Here is a 20,648-nt window from a genome sequence, read left to right as displayed (position 1 = left end):
GGGACAGTGTGAAACATCCCTCAAAAGAAAAATTATAGATATGCTGAACAGTTCAAAATCAAAATGATAAAATGATTTGTAGGTTCCCAACTAGAGACAATTGGGAGTGGTAATGTTCATCAGTGTTTCTGTTGCATCTCTAAGGGAAAGATGTTAAAGTCTCTGTATATGACCTTCCAAAACATGTGTGTCTACATATTTTACTTAAAGTTCCATGAGCTGATTTACACATGCTAATGTGATTCATTGTCCATGAATATTTGACTAGTTTAAGTTTAGAGGAACCCCAAGACATATTATTTTTCTATCTAGGCACTTTTCTATAAAATATAAAATCTCTTAGCATCCAGCTGCGACTCTGTTGTTTATGAAGGATTATTTCAAACTGATGTTTTTTGTTGCAAGTATTGACTTTATAGTATCTCTTAGGCTTAATCCCAGGAACACGTCATAGACATACGTCCCCAAGACCTGTGCCTCCACAGAGAAAGCCTTTACCACCGAATAATGTCACCGGAAAGCCAGGGAGCGCAGGTTTGTTCACCTACCTCTTTTCTCTCTCCATGACTGCATTTTACTAGCCCAACTCAACAAGCCACTGCATCCGTGACAGACACATGCTTGTGTTGGCTGAGAAAATTGGATGCTGTTATCCATAGCTTTGCAGACTGAAATACTGACTCTGAGTTGGGTAGACTGAAAGAAACCATTCCTCCTATCTATCCTAACTATCCTCCTAACTATCCTATCCTCCATATCTAGGCTAGTTAGCTTCTGAGATCTCTCATGCTTGGGGCCTAGAGAAAAGGTGACTTGGATTTCAATGGCGGATGATTTCAGAGTTGAAGCAGGGGATACTATGCATTGCCAACCCCTCAGAGTGAGTAGAAAATGTGATATCCTATCACGGACTTTGCCTCTTTGCCATTGGCAGTGTTTGTGCTTGGGGAAGGCATGTGAGCAGCCAAGCTGTCCGTGTCTAGGTTCATACTGTCATAGAATGATCCCACCAGACCTGCATTTTCACGTATGTGGGGCATCCATCTTCTAGCCCCACAGAAAATGTCTTAGCGCTGCCAGTGTACTCTGTAAGGTTCTCAGCATTTATCTTTGGTACAACAAGAACCAGATGGTTTTGTCCTATTTGTATTTTTATCTTCCTCTCAGAGCTTGTGAATTCTGTAATGATAGTTCTTGGTGCATTCTCTCCAAAACTCCAGAACTCAGTTGAGTGCTGAGGCTATAGAGGAAATTTGATAGGCATAACTGAATAAATAGATGAATGGAATTAAGAACCAGTGATAACTGATCCAGTTCAAAACAGAGCTTCATCTCCATCCACTTAGGGACTCTGCTAGCAAACTGAGTGTTCCTTGTCCGTCCTTCATTTCCACAGCTCCACTCTCTAAACACTGGGTAGGCTGGAAGTACATAAAATTTTACAGACAGCTATGAAAGGTGAATGCATAGAGGGGTTTTTGTGAAGGGAGAGATGGTCAATTTTTTTTAAAACAAGATAACGAGGATGGTTTTAGGATGCTTCATGAATCAAGGGCAGTGGTTCTCAACCTGGGTCAGATGACCCATTTAGGAAACATATTGGAAAAACATATTTACATTACGATTTATAACAGCAGCAAAAGTCCAGTTATGGTTTGGGGTCACCACAACATGAAGTCCTGTATGAAATGGTCACAGCATTAGGAAGGTTGAGATCCACTACTGTAGGGTTTCCCCCACTGTCTAGAGGAGGATTCAGCCTCTAGCTGTGCTTCTTGGGCCTTTCTGGGTCAAGGTCCAGTGAAGTCCTCGTGAGGAGAGCAGGTTGTTCTCATTAATTGTAATGTGAATCAGCTGTGATATGAGTGGTCTTGCATTCAGGTCTTACTTGATGAGTCACTGGGCTGCCTGAGTGTGCTATGAGAACCCAGGAGACCAACCCTGAGGGAGTTGCCCCTGGTGGGGCGAGGCTGTGTGTCTGTAGCCCTAGTTCACTGGCCCTGAATTTTGGCTTATGATCCCCTGTTCTTCTCTGTCAGAAAGTGTAGCTCTGCCACAGCCTCTCTAGCTGAGCCTGAGGAGGAGCTATCAACCACATCCCACCTCTAGGATTACCACAGCTCACTGCACTCCATGTTCCACCAACCCCCTCTAATGAAAATGACTTCACTTCTAAACCTAGCACCTAGTACCTACAGTGGAACAGTCCTGTTGATTCGGGAATCCACTGGATGTTTGGGATTACTCTGAGGCTCTCTCACAGTGCTTATGAACAGTCTTGGTTCCCACATGCCATCCACCATTCCTTGGCAATCTCCAGATCTCTTGAGACCTCCAAGTCCCACTTTGCTTGACAGGGTGAAAATGTTACCCCCATTTCCAACTGACTCCAATCTGAAAAGCACAACTTCTCTTGGATTTGTTTGCCATTTTCTTGTGGCCCACTCCCTCTAGGACCAAGGTTCTGTATCTGTAGGGGGAAAACAGGAGTCCATCTCCCTGACTTTCACTGTGCCAAAGTCTTTAAGTCTAGCAGGTAGCCCTTGACTTAGGTAGCTGAGAAAGAATTTCTTTTCCCAGGAGGAATAAAACCCACTTGATACTACTCTTACTCTACTAGACAATCAGTCTTGCCTGACCTTGGGGTGAATTCCATTTTAGAGACTGAGAAGTAGCTTTAGCATAAAGGGTTGGGTATAGCAACTTGGAGGGAGGAGCACTGTTCTAGTCCCCAGGCAGTGGGGATCTTTGCCCTCTTCCTCTGGCTGTCTGCCACATCTGCCGGTTCATCTCTGGGCAAGGTCATGCCATCTCCCTGACTTCTTTCACAGCTGGACCAAATGTATGGCAAGTGAAATATCGTTCATTTGTGTTACTTTGCTATTGGAAATCTTTTCACAGTCCTTTAACCTTAAAATGACACCCATAGCAATGATACTCAAGTTCTTCTATCATCTCCCTTTCCTTGGACCTTCTCCTCCCTCAACAATTGTGTTTTCCTGATATGATTCACAGACTGAGGTTCTTTTCTCTTCCTTCTGACCATTTCATTTATTGGCACTTCTGTGAAGACACTCTTTCCCGCTGATACCCACGTTCCCCATAGGCATAACCACTCCCTCTTTGTGTCCCCTCTGTGACCTTCTGTAGTTCTTTCACAATATCTGTGATGTTTCAAGATCCTTGGCTCAGGCATCTGTCTCTATCGAGAACCAGGTCTTGCTCTCCAAGTCTGCCTGATAGTGCCAAGCCACATGGTGAAGCGCTTAATAAACATTTATTGAATAAATAAATCGGAAACTTGGTGCTGCTCCTACAAAGCCTTACTGCTTTGGTTCTGAATTGCAGGAATCATTTCCTCCAGTCGGGCAACTTCCCCACCCCTGAAGGCAACACTCAAACCCACTGGAACAGCCACAGAGAGACCAGGGGCAGAAAAAAAGCAACCAACTGCTCCTGCTTCAGAAGAAGAATTTGGTTAGTGTGTTCACTCTCACTAGACATATTGTTCTGGGGTGCTAATGTATTTCAAATTAGGGTGAACAAATTCAGCTCTTCTGTTTTCATCAGTTTTAGGAATAATTGTCTTCTCAGTTTTAGAGTAATCTTTATTGTCAACCTTTTGTTACAGAATATGCTCCTTTCCTGGCAGACAGAAATGCCAAGTCTTTTTTTTTAAATAAAAATATAGAATATTCAATTACCAATGAAAAAAATTTAGAGTACTATATTACCTGTTGCTATAAACCACAGACATTTCAATTTATTCATTAGTATTAATTTATTGGTTATAATTTTTAATCCACTATTATTACTCTCTAGAATACAATTAAAGGTCTTTTTATTTGGGGTAAAAATGAATTATAAGAAATAGCAAGAGAAATCAAACTACAAGCAACTTATCTAGGAGGAATATTATCTTTCATCTTCACTGCTCTGTCAAGGTGAATTTTTATTCATCCCTCACCAAGTTTTTCATTTTTTTTTTCATTCTCAGGTAATACAACTGACTTTAGTTCAAGTCCGACCAAAGAAACCGATCCCCTTGGGAAGCCCAGATTCATAGGTATGTCTGGCTCTACTTTTGGTTCCTCGTAGGCCTGACTGTTCTGTAGGTAGATCAGCAGGTATTCACTCTATAAATACTATAGGAGCCTGCTACAGTATGAATTTCTCATGTCTGGGCAAGCCAGATGAGTAGCAGGTACAGCCTGCTTCTGATAGGCTAGCCTCAGGTCCACCCTGCTTCTGATGGGCTAGCCTCAGGTCCACCCTGAATGTCTTTCTTTCCTGCTGGGACCAAGAGTAGCAGTGAGCCAAAAGAAGCCATTCTCACCACGATATAAAGTAAATAAAGGAGGTGGGATCCAAATAATCACATTTTGAGATCCCTTTTAGGTGACATCTGCCAGCATACATTGGCCAAAACGGTCTTACAGCCGAGCCCCAACCAATAAATGGGAGAGCATGACCCCTTTTCATGGTTGCAGAGATGAAATTTGAAATTACGGCAAAATCATGTTCACATATCTTTCCACACGTTGCCATTTCTGAAGGTACTGATAAGGGCTCTGGTTTCTCCACCCTCGCCAGAACTTGGTATAGTCAGTTTCAAAACGCCGTTTCCATTTTCACAGGTGCAAAGTGGTCATGTGTTTTATACTCTTCTGGTCTACCCCAAGAAAATTCCGTATACTTGGGTGTAGCTTCCATAATGTAAATTTATTTTTCTCACAATTCTATAGGCAAGGGTTGGCCTCTCTCCTTGCCCTGCAGGTGGCTTCCTTCCTGTTGTGTGATCACATGACCTGCACACAGTGCTGAGTCATTTCTGTCCACTAAGAACTCCAGGCTGATTAGGATAACACTTAATACTTTTAAGTTCTTAAGTTTTTAATCAGTCTCTTTCTTTCTGTATTTAAGTTCATCAAGGTGAGATGCAGGCTTAAATTACTGATTGACTGATTTTTGGATTCATTCTCCAAGGCATTTCCTAGTTCTACTGGACATCTTGCTTTGAAGTCTGATTTGTTGAAATTTATATATCCAGTCATGCTTTCTCTGAATTAAATCCTTTTTTCACCTTTAATTTAATCTCTTTATATTTCCCCTATATTTTTTAGGCTCTTGAGTTTTGTTCTGGGGTACAGTTGATTATTCAGAACTGTGTGGTCCTTGTGGGCTTGGCTTGGTTCAGGAAGTTTAGTGTGGTGCCCATTCCTACTGCCTAAGAATCACGATATATAAATTATGAGGTAGGAACCAACTCTGAAGAAATAAACCAATATCCAAAGAGATCAATACTAGGTACGTCTATAAATACAATATCTCTATCAGATTCCCCAGAGATAGGAGTTTTATATCTAAGTCATACTCAGTATTTTTCAAATGCCTTCTCAGGATGTGACACCGAAGCCTTCAAATAGATAATAAATTTTACTAGGTAACCTCCTCTGTCTGGTTCACAAGTTTCCAGTATGCTAACTGTCAGAGTTCTCTTTTTCCTACTCTTAGGTCCCCATGTGCGATACATCCCAAAGCCTGACAACAAGCCCTGTTCCATCACTGACTCCGTCAGACGCTTCCCGACAGAGGAAGCCACGGAAGGGAATGCCACCAGCCCACCACAGAACCCACCCACTAACCTCACCGTGGTCACTGTTGAAGGCTGCCCCTCATTTGTCATCTTGGACTGGGAGAAACCTCTAAATGACACCGTCACTGGTAAGACTGTGGCACTAAGATGTGATATTGGCGAGAAGCTTTGATGGCACAGTACCTGGACAGTGTGGGTCAAATTGTGGCACAAAAATCACATCCTAGTAGAAGTGAAGTTCTGTTGTCTAAAGCATCATAGGTGGGAAAAGGTCTTGGTCTTTGTGAAGGGCTCCTAATTAACTGAGGGCTTTAAAGCTGTATTCCGTCCTTCCCTCTCAGAATCCCTTTCAGTTTGAAAATACAGTCTTATCGTTTACCAATAAAATTACATAGTGTGAAGACTTGACACCACTGACAATATTAAAAAAAGATTTCTTTTCACTAACTTAGTTTTTAAACTGGTTGAGAACTTCCAAACAGGCTAATTATTTCAACTAACTTTGGAGAAATTAAAAATAAAATAAAAATAAGAAATAAAAAAAAATAAAAAGCCCCTCATCACTTCCAGGCAACTTCTACTTATCTGAGGAAAGTTTGATTGTGCTACACCAGCCCAATTCCTGGTAGAAATAAGAAACTTGGAGTCATTTCTTTAATTTGGTATAATTTGTTTGGGATGCCTTGATTTGATGTATAGAATAAGGAAAGGAGAGGAATAACAGCTGGGATTGCCAAAGGACATGGTTCCTAGTCAGCTGAGATTCCCGAGCAACTGCTGTCGGGCCCCCAGGGCAGGAAAATAGAAGCGTAGGGTAAGCATCTGTCTGTAGTAGACAGGAGCATTATGGAAGGCCAGCGTGTGGGTGAAGAGACTCAGAATCTTCAGAAAATATTTTCTGCCATGGGTAATGGGGGAAAAAAGTGATCCTCTCTCCTACAAACCCATATGATCTAAGCAACTTCCCATAGAAACATTATATGTGCTGAACTGTCATAGGCACCCATTTCCTATCTTATGAAAAGGCAGCCTCTGCTCTGAGAAAGAATGCATCCCCACCAGTATTCCTAGGAATCTGCCTGGTCCTGCTTAGTCCTTTAGGGTTGAGTCAGTAGATACTGCTATCTCAGTTCCCAAAAGCCAGTCGGCTTTCAGATCATCCACGTATATTAAAACATCCAAATCTCTGACTGTACACTTTGCAAATAATGAGTTCTAGCTTCCTGAAACCAAATGATAAACCAAATTTTGTTTGCCCTAAAGAAGTGGGCTATCAAGTTGGAATTATTTAATCTGATATACCTAATTACCTAGTACATCTCCACTTGGATAATAGCTCACTTAAATAATTAAAACTGCATGACTTCCCTTTCTGAATCTGTAACAATTCTTTAAGTTGTATAAAATTTTAATTGTAATGAGTCATGAATAGATTAAGCTTTACCTAACCGTTTCCATAATTATTTCTTACTAGATGGTAATGAGCTGCTTGGAGTCTTTCAAGATTAAAATGTTCATGCCCAAGGATCTCATTTAATTCTTTAGCCACAATTCCACATTTAGGCATTGTTCTCTTTGTCTATATTAAAATCAGAACATCTCTCCTAATGATGTGCTTTATAGACGTCATTTTTAATTTTAGTGTTACAAAACTTTGGTTTACCCACCGACTAGCTGCTCAGCTAATATCAACTAATCCCAAGTAAGGAAACAAGCTAACATGGCAGTCTCTTATTCTGAGGGTCTTTCCCTGAGTGAGCCTGTAAGTTCATAGAAACATGCCAGTAAGGGGAATTTACACAGACATTAATGTTGTGGTTTTTATTTAATACAAAGGAAACTATCGAGGGAACATAGTTAAAATAAGCATTAGGTTCAAAATCCAATTTTACAACACCGAACAACAAGGGGGTTTTATTACTTGGTTAATGGTTGCTGCTTACAGAGCTTTGTTGATCAGATTTGCTGTAGCCGACACCATACTCTGTGCCCTTCCCCCTAATCAAAAAGATAGAAAGAAGAAACATGTCTTGCACTCAAGCACCGTTCCTCAGACAGTGCTTTCCATAAACTGGCCTCTCTGCCAGTGGCAGACCATGAGCTACCATCCAAAAGCAATGGTCATCAGTCTTCAGTGCTCAGTCTTCTTCCACTCGGACACAGCATGAATGGTTACCATGCCATTCCCCAAAAGCTTTGAGAACTTTTGCCATCTGGTGACTGAAAACTGCTAAAAGAGAAGATCGTGATGCCACGGGGCTAGAGGATGGCTGGGCTGTCAAGAGCACTTTTCTTTCTTTTGACACACATGGCTTTGGTTTCCGGCACCCATGCTGGGCAGTTCAGTTACCTGTAACTACAGCTCCAGGAGATCCAATACCATCTCCTGGATTCCACAGGGACCTGCATTCACACGTACATCCCATCCCTGCCACCAAACCACATGTGGACATATACGCCCAAACATTTTTTAAGATCATGTTTCTGGAGCTGCAGTCACTCTGTTGTCGTCATGAGGGTATCTTTAGCATTTCATTAGCCCCAGGAACAGTTAAACCAACTGAGGCATAACACGAGACTCCTCTGTTTTCTTCTGTCTTCAGAATATGAAGTCATATCCAGAGAAAATGGGTCATTCAGTGGGAAGAACAAGTCCATTCAAATTACAAATCAAACGTTTTCTACAGTAGAAAATCTGAAACCAGATACAAGGTAAGGCCAAGTGCTATCCCAGATGAATTCTAAGAGTGCAGAAACTGCAGCCACAGCGAAAGGACAATGCCTTAAAGGAGGGTCTTATTTTAATTCTGGATTTCTTTAATGTGATTCTGAACACCTCATATCAAATTTTCAAAATATTCTCATTATTAGGGATAGAAGGGCTAATAAGATGACCTTATAAATTAACAGAATAAATGGCTACATAAAAAATAGGCCGTTATTTGGAAATACTGATTTTAAATATGAAAATTTAGAAAAACCTGTGAACTAGTATACATGGAGTATGCAGAGCAGAAATTAGACTCAGTGCCTCGACTCTGGTGCCGGAAAGGGGAAAGCAAAGAATGCGAAGTCCCTGACAAAACACAGACCAAGATTTTATTTAAAATCGCTACCTACTGGCCTCCAGTTGTATCAGTTACTGTTCTATTGCTGTGCCGAAACAAATGACCAAAGAAACCAACAGAAGAAACACATTTAATTGGGGGTTTGCTTACCATTTCAGAGGGTGAGTTCATGGTCATCATGGTAGGAAGCATGGCGGCATGCATGCATGATGCTGGTGCAGTAGCTGAGAGTTTATATATTAATAGCAAGATAGAGGCACAGAGAACATAAGACTGGGAAACCTCAAACCCTCCTACCCCCCAGTGACATACCTCCCCCCCAAGACCAGGCTTCTCCCACAAGGCCACACCTCTTAATCCTTTCCAAGCTGTTCCACTAATGAGGGTCCAACTATTCAAATATGTGAGCCTATGGGGCCACTCCCACTCAGACTACCACACAGCAACCCTTTGCTTTGAAGACTTTACACTGAAAAGGAACATAGAGTTTTGGTAAATGGTTGCATGGTTTATGGTTTATACATTAACACGAGGCAGAAAAGGGCCATTAGACATTCCTGATAAGTTGTAGGGAAGTTCCTAAATTGCTTTTGTGCCCTAAGCTTTCATCCTTACACCTCTCTGTTATCCTCGGACTGTGGAGAGTACGGAGTAATGTGAGAATGAGCTTCTTTGGTTCTGGCCGTAGGGACATCCTTCCAACCATTTTAGAAGAAAATAAACAACTAGTTAATGGAAGTTGACTATGTATGATCTTTAGGCCTTTACTATAGGAAAAATATATTTCTTCCACAAATATGATTATTTAAAGTGCTCTGTTCTGAGATGAAATAACTTTCCACTTTTAATAATCATGAAAAGTTTAAGTTTGCCAAAATAAGCATTTTTTTGTCAGTTAAAGTCCAGTTGATCTTGATTCTGTTTCCTTAGCAAGATTGAAAGAAAACCCATTAAAAAAAAAACCGTAATAGATTTTAAGGAAAGAATAGAAAAACATTTCATTGGACTTTTTTAGTAGGTAGGTCTATGCTTGCAAAATGTTCTCTTGAGTTGCCTGCTTTCTTTCCATTTAATAATGTGAGTGGCATTGAACACTATATTCATGGAAAGGCATCTGCCTTGTTGCCTTGTAAATGTACACCATGTTCCTTTTCCAAGTCAAGCTGCCCTCACGGCTTCTCCCAGCGCACCTATTAGCTCATGATCTAAATGTAGAAGTTTTTCCAGGGACATCTGAAGTCCAATTAGTTTGCTGGGGCTTCAAATGGGAACCTGTGAGCTCAAGACTAGCAGGAAGGTTAATCAGTAAGCATTCTACACAGCCTGGCTAGAGGTCTGGAAGGAACCTGTGGAAATGCTGGTGTCGCAGAGGAACAACACTCCACAAAGCCTGGGAAAGGGAAGAGGTTCGAGTTGGCTAGGCTTGAAGGGCAGCTAGAAAACACCACATGGTGATGGTGGTGGGGGAGTAAGTGTCCCTGAGAATATAGCACCAAGAATATAGTGTAGTATGTGTCAGGAGACAGAAGCAAACTCAATTGTAATTTATAATTTCCCCCAGGGTTTCTTATTAGAATGACTAAAAGTGACTTTGGAATGATTTACTCTCTTACACTATATGGAGACACATGTGAATACTGTATTTTTAAATATTTTTAGAATGTGAAATCTGAAAACTGGGAATATCTACCAGCTAATGTGTACACAGCCCATGGGTGGAATAGAGGTCAGTGTTGAAGAATGAACCAGAGAGAAAGTATAAAGGGGAAGATTAAATATTTATAGACTGCTTTAGGTTAGAAATTCTAAATGGCCACAAATTATTCCAGAAACTAATACTGGACCACACACTTGTTCCTTCATATCTGGCTCTGTTCTGCTTGTTCTTATTTAACCATGTTTCAATCTACTATGTAGAAACTCAATGTTTTATTTGCAGTAGTGGGACAACCAGGAGCTGTCTTGCTGATGAGACGCCTTTGCTCTATAGCTGGTGTCAAATGTTCCTGTCTCTGGGCTGGTACCTCATGGCCGCAGCCTGCTGCTGCAACGTGCTGTTGTTTCAAATGTGCACAAGGACAGGCAGTCATCACTTGAAGTTGAGTGAGGCAAAAATCTAGAGATAAGAAGACATATGCTAGCTCTTCCTTTGGAGAGAACCCATCTCATTGACTACCTCTAAAACAAAAGAGAATTGTGGGAATGTTGATATTAGTTGTCCCAGTATCATGGCTTCTTTATTGCTGTGAAGAGATTAGACCAAGGCAACTTACAGAGTGAATTTATTGGAGGCTCATAGTTTCAGAGGGATAGCTTATATGATCATCATGGTAAGGGGCATAGTAGCAAGCAAGTAGGCATGGTGCTGTAGCAGTTCATGAGAGCTGACATCTTTATCCACAAGTAGAAGGTAGAACTGGGAATGCCAGGAGTCTTGAAAGCTCAAAGCCCAGTGCCAGTGACATATCTCCTTAAACAAGGTTACACTCCCTAATCCTTCCCAAACAGTCCCATCAACTAAGGACTGAGGATTTAAATATATAAACATATGGGGGCGATTCTCACTTAACCACCACAATCAGTACTTCAGCCCACTCCCCAACACTTCCTAATTTTCCTTCCATCAAATCTCCTTTCCTGAAATGGGCCAGGAACAACAGTCCTTTCTCTTTTAGAGAGTAGTATATAGATCTTGTTGAATTCAAAAGTAAGTGTATATAGAGCCTCTTCTGAAAGCAAGCCACTGTGTCTGTAAGACTACCAATTATACTTAATTCTATAAGGGAAGCTGGTAATATCTTAAGTGATCAATCTGGCACCAGTGCTGATAGGGCCAGGCAATGTGGCTTTTAGACCCCCTTGGGGTCTGGTACATAATCCTGAGACAGCCAACACGATGCAGAGTCAGTAAGAATAAACTCAGACCCAGATCAGTCCATAGTGAATGGTCTCAGTTAGCAGCTTGTCTGACTCTGAGTCTGCCTTCAGATGAACTGGTAACTCCTTATTTGGTAACATATTGAAGGGAGGGGCTCTCCCTGATGAACTGGTTGGTAATGAAGATGGACACACATGACCATTCAGGCTGAAAAGGATCAGGTTCCAAAAAGCCTACTTCTCACCTTACCCTATTGAAAAACTGAATCTGTTTTGTGTGCCAAAATCATGTGGTCCTACATTTCCCATGGCAAACGGACTCTGGTAATTAAGATAAATCAAACTCACTTCATCTACTTAAGTACTTTTACTGACATCTGTGGGCTGAGGAGCATTCTAGGGAACAGTTCGTCTCTAAGACTAAAACCTACTAAAGTGGCAGCATGACTATTTGGGACTCCTGTTTATGTTGAATTGATAAAACACTGGCACTGATGGTCAGCCACAACACAGACAGCGGCTCCTTATAAACTGTAAATCTGGCTCACTCAAAAGAAACAGATGTGTGGAATAGCCATTATGCCCAGAAATTCAAGTCTCTGCAAATTCTGCATTTACTCTGCAACACCATCTATGACTTTGGTAGAGAGTAAACTGAGGTGCCAATGCATCAGGCATTTACTTAATTAGTTTAATTGTAGGTGTGGGAACAGACAAGTAATTCCTTCCTTGTTAAAGAAACTGAGGCATAATGGGCAGCAAGGTTATGGGCCACCATGACTCCTGAGTCTGTTTTCCCTCCTATCACTTTTATTGTCCTCCTCCACCTCAGTCCTTTCACTTCCTCTTTCCTTCCTTCTGAGGTGGTTGGTATGTTGCTCAGACTGGCCTCTTTGGGATGCTGCCTCTTTAATGTGGTTGGGCTTACAGGTGTGCACCAGCATGTACGTTTTATCCTTAAACATTGATGCTTGCACACATGTGCACACATGCATGCACCTGTGCTTGCATCTGCTCACCACCATGCTTCTGTCCCTAAAAACTGAGGCTTTTAGGTGTTTGTGTGTGAGGTGTTTGTGTTGTGTAGATTTGGTGGCAATAGTCACGTAAGACACCCCATGTCTCCTCCACTCCCTCCATTCATCCCCTTAGCTCTTTACCTGTATTCCCAATGGCACATGAGGTTCCAAACCCTCTCCTTACTGCCCTTTGAATAGCCTTTGTTCTCTTATTCCACTTCCCCCGATTCTTTCCCTCTGACAGAAAACTTACCTAAACCCATCTCCAGCACATCAAGACTGCAAAGGGAGTCACATGAGCTAACAGTCACACGGCCCAAACCGACAGAGCAGAGTGCTTCTGTATAAAGAGTACTTTTATAAGAAGCAATTTTCTTTAGGTTTGAGAATTTTGTTAACCTTGCCTTTTTAAACAGCAGGGGTCACATAATTAAAAAGTACATTAAACAGTGAAAGCTGTAATTTGGCTCTCAGTTTATGTCAAAACTGAAGGTCATAGCGAGGTGGGGTACAGGGGGAGTGAAGGAGGTGTCTCCCCATCAGAGCCCCAGGCTTTACTCCACACCACACTGCAGAGGATAGATCCTAGAAGCGGACATTCTGCCTCTGATAGATTAGCTCAGCAACTAGACCATACTTTCTAGAACCATTTTTTCACTTTATTACGGAAACTGATAAGTTTTTAATGTATAATATGCCAAGTTTTATAGCTGTTCTCAAAACTATTGGTTTCAAACCTTGACCTCCATAATTCTTTTCCTTTAGGATATTAGTAGTTTTCTGAGCCCTTCAATGTATCAAAATCTTCCCACCACCTCTCACTTTGTGGCTTCCTTAACGAAATACTTGAAAAATGGTACAAATCTTTACATATCTTTCCCTAAGTTTGTTTTCTATTGATTCTATTGTTTAGCTGAATGGATTTTAAGCGAAATGATAAAATAAAGACCTTCTAGAAGTCTTTTAACTCTTTCTCTTAACAGTCATTATGCCTTGGTACTCTGAACATCTGAAATTTGTGTTAATTCTTTTCTCATGTTGTTGGGCACAGAATAGGTCTCTTTAATCTGAAAACTTCCATCTTTTAAGTCCCGGGAGACCTTCTCATACAAGTTCTAGGACTGATGTTCCCAGTTTACGGTTTCTGCCAGCTGGGTGCTCACCAATAATCCAATTTTCTTATTTTATAACCTTGGCTTTTAGTTTTTATATCTGTCAACTTTACCTTCTAAATTTTTGTTTAGGTTCCTTAAATAACTTTGTTAGGCAGCCTCCTATAATTATGTGCACTCATTTTTTGAGATTTTCTTCTTAGAGGCCTATGGTGTCATTCATGTACAAAATGTGTTTTCTGGGAAAGATTCTGCCAGCACAAATTTTTGTTTGTATAAGGCTTAATCAGCCAAAAAATCTCATGTCGTTAAACAGTTTAAAATTATTTTTCCAAACTTGCATCATATTGGGAAAACTCTTCAGAAAAAGTAAGTTATGGAGAGTTGAAAGTGGAGCTCAAGTGTTAAGTAGCTAAAATGAAACGACAGAAGAGTCAAGTGGTCAGGATTTGGAATCACAACTCCCTGCTTGATATAGGTCCCAGGGATTTGGACTCTGGCTCTCACACTTGCATGGCGCTCAGTCTACCCAAGTCACCTTCCTAGCCCAGACCTTTCTTATGGCAACTGGCACAGAACCTTTTATCAGTTCTTTAGCTTTCAAAGTGCCTTCAGGGATTATAAGGTACATTTTTAGGAAATTTCTATTTAATAAATACTTCAGGTTTGGAAAAGTGAAGGAAGTATTACAACAGTGGTGAGCTTCACTGTGCTGAGATGGAACTTTGGGAGAACCTCATGGGGTCTGTGTGCTCTATTTTATATATGCAGAATGATTAAGATACATAGTAGAAACTTTAAAAAGTGGTTCCTATCATGTGAACACCGGAATCTGTCATATTAGACTCCAGCAGTGATCTCTAAGTAGTTAGGAAATTCCAAGGATTTCCCCCACTCAATCCCACTTTTTTTTTTCTTTTTAGCATCATCTGTAACAAACTGAGAACAGTCATCCTTCTGTTTCTCACAGAAAATGTGGTGTGTGTTTTTGTTGCAAACTTAAACAATTATTCAAGAATTATCTTCCACAAACCTTGCGTAGGTCATAAAACACTACTAGCCTACTCAGGCTTCTTACACTTTGTTGCTAAGTCCTCTGCTGAAGAAGTCACTTTCAGGCAAATGGTATTCTGCTTTCCTGCTCTGGGTTTCGAAATAGGATTTGCAGGTTATATAGCTTGTGAATAAGATCTGTCAATTACTCCACAACTTAATGATTGACTCTTTTAAAAACCTGAGCGTGGCTTAGTGATTTGGGGGAGAACAAAGTACTTTGTGCTCATGCTTAGGGTACTAGTGGGCCAATTTTCTAGACACCATGGCTTCCTGTGATCTGTATCAGACCTGACCAGACCGGAGTTCCAGAAGACACACCCAGCCTTGCAAACATTCTCCTGTGTATCCATTCTTGAAACGAGTAACTCTCAGAACCAGTGGTCACTGAACCCATCCTGGTAACGCACTCATATTGTTACCTCGTCTTTATTTTCAGTAGCAGAGGTGGGACAATAATGTGCACTTAAGAGAAATCTGCCCACTGACACCCTCTGTTGTGATTCAGACACCACAATGAGTAAGTGCAATTATGCTGGATCAGGATGGGACTGACAGAACAAGAAAGCTCCCCACACGACAGTGAAGCAAAGGGAGTTGTTGCTAGAATTAGTGTGGGTCAGCACAAATCTCTCCTATGTATTCACTGTAAACCTGCCTGGTTACTTCTACACAACTGTTGACTTAAAACAGCTAACTTTTCATTTTTCTCATCTGAAACATAAGGATATTTAGAGAGTAAAACGTGAAACTGTCCTTTCAAAAAGAGAAAGGATTAGTTTAGTAAGAGAATGCTGTCCTTATACCCCTCAATAACATTATTATTTCTATTTCTCCTTTACAGCTATGAATTCCAGGTGAAGCCCAAAAATCCACTTGGCGAGGGCCCCGCCAGCAACACAGTGGCGTTTAGTACGGAATCAGGTGATCTCATAAAACCAGGGTGTGAGGGCACAACTAGGAATGCTTTGCAGAGGAGTTTACTTGGAGCCTAGAGTGTCCCGAATTCTGAAAACCCATGAGAAAAGTCTAATAGACGCAAGTACTTACAGAACCACTGCCTTTTCTCATTTGGGTTAGGAAAGAAATTAAAATGAAACATTGTAATCTATACCCAAAAATTGTAATCTGTATCTTGTATGACCAGAGTAATGTCCATTGAGTTCATCAGAAAAGGGAATTCATGACTTTTGTGAAACTATCTGCACATTCCAAGCTTCAATTTCTCAATAAAATGTATCTGTATATACAGAAAAAAATTTAAACTGAAGAACATCATATCTTGGAAACTTTACAATAAAGTTTCTGTACAAAACTAAATGAGAAAGCTTCTATAATTAAAAGAACAGAAACTTATGGCTCAAATCTACTCAAACTATATGTAAAAGATGCACATGGGTACCTCAAGGATGCTCAATGACACATTCAAAATTCAGTCTTTAACAAGATAGTATCATTCACTGTGCAAACAAGACTGAACCGTAAGCGTCCGTCTTCTTTACCACATCACAGTAATGTTAGAACTTCACCTAACTGGCTCTTTTCTGTTTATTTCTCCCCAGCTGACCCAAGAGTGAGTGAGCCAATTTCTGGTAAGTATCAGTCTAATGGGCGCACATACATTTCTAAATTAGGTAAGCACAGCAGAACCTGAGCAAAGCATCTATCTAGAGATAGAAGAGGTGTCACTTTTAAACTCATTAGCATCCAGAACCCATGGAGAAGGGTGCTAAAATTTGCCTTCATTCTCATACTATCTACTTCACTCAAGATTTGTTTAATTTGGTCACAGTAGGTTTTATAATAGGGCAAAAGGGCCCTGCAACTGCCTGCACACCTAGCACTGCAGGCTAGTCCAGTATCCATGACAGTATCCTGAGATTACTCTGCAGTCTAGTCCAGTATCTATGATAGTATTCTGAGATTACTCTGCAGTCTAGTCCAGTATCCATGACAGTATCCTGAGATTACTCTGCAGTCTAGTCCAGTATCTATGATAGTATTCTGAGATTACTCTGCAGACTAGTCCAGTATCTATGACAGTATCCTGAGATTACTCTGCAGTCTAGTCCAGTATCTATGATAGTATTCTGAGATTACTCTGCAGTCTAGTCCAGTATCTATGATAGTATTCTGAGATTACTCTGCAGACTAGGCCAGTATCCATGACAGTATTCTGAGGTTACTCTGCAGACTAGTCCAGTATCCATGACAGTATTCTGAGATTACTCTGCAGACTAGGCCAGTATCCAGGACAGTATTCTGAGGTTACTCTGCAGTCTAGTCCAGTATCTATGATAGTATTCTGAGATTACTCTGCAGACTAGGCCAGTATCCATGACAGTATTCTGAGATTACTCTGCAGACTAGGCCAGTATCCATGACAGTATTCTGAGATTACTTCAGTGGTAGATAGGAATACTGGGGTTTGTTAAACCCTTTCAAATATTTTGAACTTCCGGTATTCAGAGTATTAAAGACACACAGTACCAGCAAGTTGGCAGGCTGCTTTTGTGGTAAAGCCTTTAGTTGTTCAGTTAAATCTCTGTTTTCTACATGCAGCAGGGAGAGACGCCATCTGGACTGAAAGACCCTTCAATTCAGACTCTTACTCAGAATGTAAAGGCAAGCAGTATGTTAAAAGGACGTGGTATAAGAAGTTTGTCGGAGTGCAGCTGTGTAACTCTCTCAGATACAAGATTTATTTGAGCGACTCCCTCACAGGTATGACCTCAACCTTTGCTTTCAAGGGACAGTTAGCAGCATTCTGTGTCCTGTGCCCTTTCTCTGTAGTTTCAGACTCACCACTTACACAAGTTCCCTTCAAAAAAATAAAAAGGTATAGAAATAGTTACAATAGGGAAACAAGGACATAAACACTTGCAATGTGGAGGTAGATGACGACAGTGCAACATGACACGGGAATACAGGACCGCCTTGAACATACAGACAGGCACGTGCACAGCACAGCTCAGTGCTGTCACGGCCACCCAAGCATTGAAGTGCATTAAAAAGAACCCAAACCCCTGCACACTCATTTATAGTGAATGCTTTCTTCTATATTCATATGGTGGAAAGACGGTCCCAACATAGAAACATGGATATTTGTTCTCTCGCGCATCAGCTACTGTTGTGGATGCCGACGATGACAAAACACCAAATGTCACTCACATTCCTGCCTCCACGAAGCTTAATTCTCCTGTATCTTTAAGAGAGACAGACACAGAAAATATGTAAACTACACATTAATGTCACTCAGGGGTTTTGAAGACAATGTTTTAGGGCTAGACAGAATGGCTCTGCAGAAATGGAAGCTCCTTTAATAGAACATTTTACAGAAAGTCTGGCTACAAAGGTATGTCTGATTAGAATAAAATTTTGAGAAGTAATCTACAGAGAAGTCTAGGGAGAAAGGATCTCTGCAGAAGTAGAGGGAGGAGAAAGTGCAAGTGCATGAAGCAAGACGTACTGGCCAGTCCTACTAGGTTTGGCTGAGATTCTGTAAAGGAGAAGTTGTATTCCAGGAACTTATGGAGAGAGTAAGAGCATTATTTACATTTTTTTAAAAATAACACTATGATCTGAAAGGGAAAGGAGAACATCAGGAGGTCAGAGTGCAGCACAGATTAAGGACATCAACTATGGAACATTTGTAGTTTAGAACATGCTAGTGGCTTTGACCTCTGGGAGTAAGGGGAAAGCAAGGCCAAGATCACACTTTGCAATAATTATGGAATTTCATAAACTAAAGAAAAGAACATTGTTTCATTTCTGTTTTTTCAGGCAAGTTTTACAACATAGGAGATCAAAGGGGCCATGGAGAAGATCACTGCCAGTTTGTAGATTCATTTTTAGATGGCCGCACAGGACAGCAACTTACCTCTGACCAGTTACCCACCAAAGAAGGTATGCTTTCTGATCATCCTACTGTAGAGGGCTTTGCAGATTAGCAAAGAAAGGGAAGGCTACACAACTGCTACTTCATCCCTAGGGAAGGAAACTCTAGACTCAAGCTCAGCTCTAGAGAAATTTGATACATAATTGTATCCTGAGAAAAACAAACATCTTGTCCCACTCACAGTTGTCCCTCATGGCCGAGGTCATACGGAACATACCTAATCATCTTTTCTGCACTGTTAAAGTTAAGATAAAATTATTTTCAATCTATATAAAGCAATCAAAATAAATCTGAGAAGTAAATATACTCAGTAACTTTCTAAATACATATTAACAGCAGGCTGTGTAATGAGGATTGGAAATTTAATCCTTGCCTAAGCAGAACAAAATGGAATAAATTGTACAGATAACTGAAGAAAACCCGGGAGGTTCTTTTAAATACTTTTAAATTATTTGAGAAGGTTTTCAGTAACATATTTTGTTCATGGACACAGAAGTCTCAAGCCTTTTAAAAGATGTCTCTACAAGATACTTGGATTATAATAGGCTGCTGAAACTGCTGTTGTATAATCATGGCTTGCTAAGAAAAATGCCAAGACTCAAGTCCTAAGGCCACTGTATTACTGGACGAGTATCAGATCCACTATAGCTATTGGTTTTCTAAATTACTTCACTGAGAACCGTCTTCAGCCACTGAACAGCCTTGCATCTGTGTATAGTGTGGGCAGAACATGAAAGCTCTATTAAACCGAACTATTTTTCCTTGTAGGTTATTTCAGAGCTGTTCGTCAGGAACCTGTCCAATTTGGAGAAATAGGTGGTCATACCCAAATCAATTATGTCCAGTGGTATGAATGTGGGACCACAATACCTGGGAAATGGTAGATGCAACAAAATTATTTCTAAAGAACTTCTGGTTCACTATCGCAAAAAGAAACAGTAACAACAACAACAACAACACAAAACACCAAGAATAGTGGTACTTGTCATACCTATTCAAGCCTATTTTTGTTTACTGTGTGTAAGTTTGCAGTCTAACTGACAGCAGTACTAGATGTTTATTATTAGAAAAGATTACTGAGAATATTTATCAGGTTTTACAAAGTCATTTTTAAAAAGCAAGATATTAACATTAATAAAATAACATTTTAGGGAAGCTGGCTCCCTAGTCATATTTTAAAAGATCATTTGTATATTATTTATCACACTGTTGTAATGTTTTCAGATACTTTTATAACAAAATTGTCAAAAATCTTTAATAATCTTTATAAAAAGTATTTACTTTATTGATGTGTACGTGTTGTTGGTGAATTAATTCCACAAACCTCTTCTTGGTTTAACTTATTGGATCAAATAATCTTCAGCATATACATTTGACAGAAAGTAGTTCAAATACGTTGATGTAAACTTCCATTTTTAGAATCAGATGAACAGATTTTAAGTTTAAATAGTTATATATTCATGCTAATAATTCCTTAACTACCAGCAAATTATTGCAAAAAGCCTGAATCTGTAAATTTTATTTAAGGCAGAAACAAGTAATAATCTGGTGTGTGTCAGATGATAATGCCTTTTCTTCTGTACCCATACTACTATGTCTCAGATACTTTCAAGAGCTTCCTGTAAGCCGTTTCCAGTGGTTCTATGGTTTCCAGTGGTTCTATGGTTCAGCTGTATGTAGAGACTGGGTGTGAGGTCACATGGAAAGATAATGCATGGTGAGAAGCTATGGTTTCATAGGATATATTATATATTTATATGTTTAGGCCATGGATGAATGTATCACAGAATGTTTTTGCGACAATGTTTACTTAAGCTGTAACAAAACTGACTCATTTTATGGAAAAAAAGAAAAAAGCATTGCTTTCCTTCATGTGTGGGAGGGAGCCTAGAATATTATTGCTTGCCCTGAAAAGATTTTTTTTCTGTATGTATCTTTCAACATGCTTTGGTTTTATCATTACTACATTTTGTATTTTCAAGCAAGTATAAACAACTGCAATAAAAAGATGTAGGTTTTTAAAAA

At 40.2% G+C, this 20,648-nt stretch overlaps 1 protein-coding gene across 48 annotated transcripts in view; it reads left to right on the top strand.

Annotated features, from left to right (window-relative positions):
- The window catches only part of Abi3bp (ABI family member 3 binding protein), a 216,708-nt gene extending 196,060 nt beyond the window's left edge, over positions 1-20,648 (top strand). For all 48 annotated transcript variants that reach the window (XM_017598136.3, XM_017598128.3, XM_063270909.1 and 45 more), the window contains 10 exons: positions 430-534; positions 3,349-3,477; positions 3,998-4,066; positions 5,515-5,724; positions 8,200-8,308; positions 15,570-15,649; positions 16,288-16,317; positions 17,288-17,449; positions 18,509-18,631; positions 19,392-20,648. In XM_017598136.3, coding sequence (XP_017453625.1) covers positions 430-534; positions 3,349-3,477; positions 3,998-4,066; positions 5,515-5,724; positions 8,200-8,308; positions 15,570-15,649; positions 16,288-16,317; positions 17,288-17,449; positions 18,509-18,631; positions 19,392-19,507 — 1,133 coding nt within the window. In that variant the 3' untranslated portion in view covers positions 19,508-20,648. The remainder of the gene's footprint in view (positions 1-429; positions 535-3,348; positions 3,478-3,997; positions 4,067-5,514; positions 5,725-8,199; positions 8,309-15,569; positions 15,650-16,287; positions 16,318-17,287; positions 17,450-18,508; positions 18,632-19,391) is intronic.

Source organism: Rattus norvegicus, chromosome 11 (genome assembly GCF_036323735.1).
Source record: "Rattus norvegicus strain BN/NHsdMcwi chromosome 11, GRCr8, whole genome shotgun sequence".
Classification (NCBI taxonomy): Eukaryota; Metazoa; Chordata; class Mammalia; order Rodentia; family Muridae; genus Rattus; species Rattus norvegicus.
The sequence above is the reverse complement of the archived record's forward strand: the minus strand, read 5'-3'. Positions and strand labels throughout refer to the sequence as shown.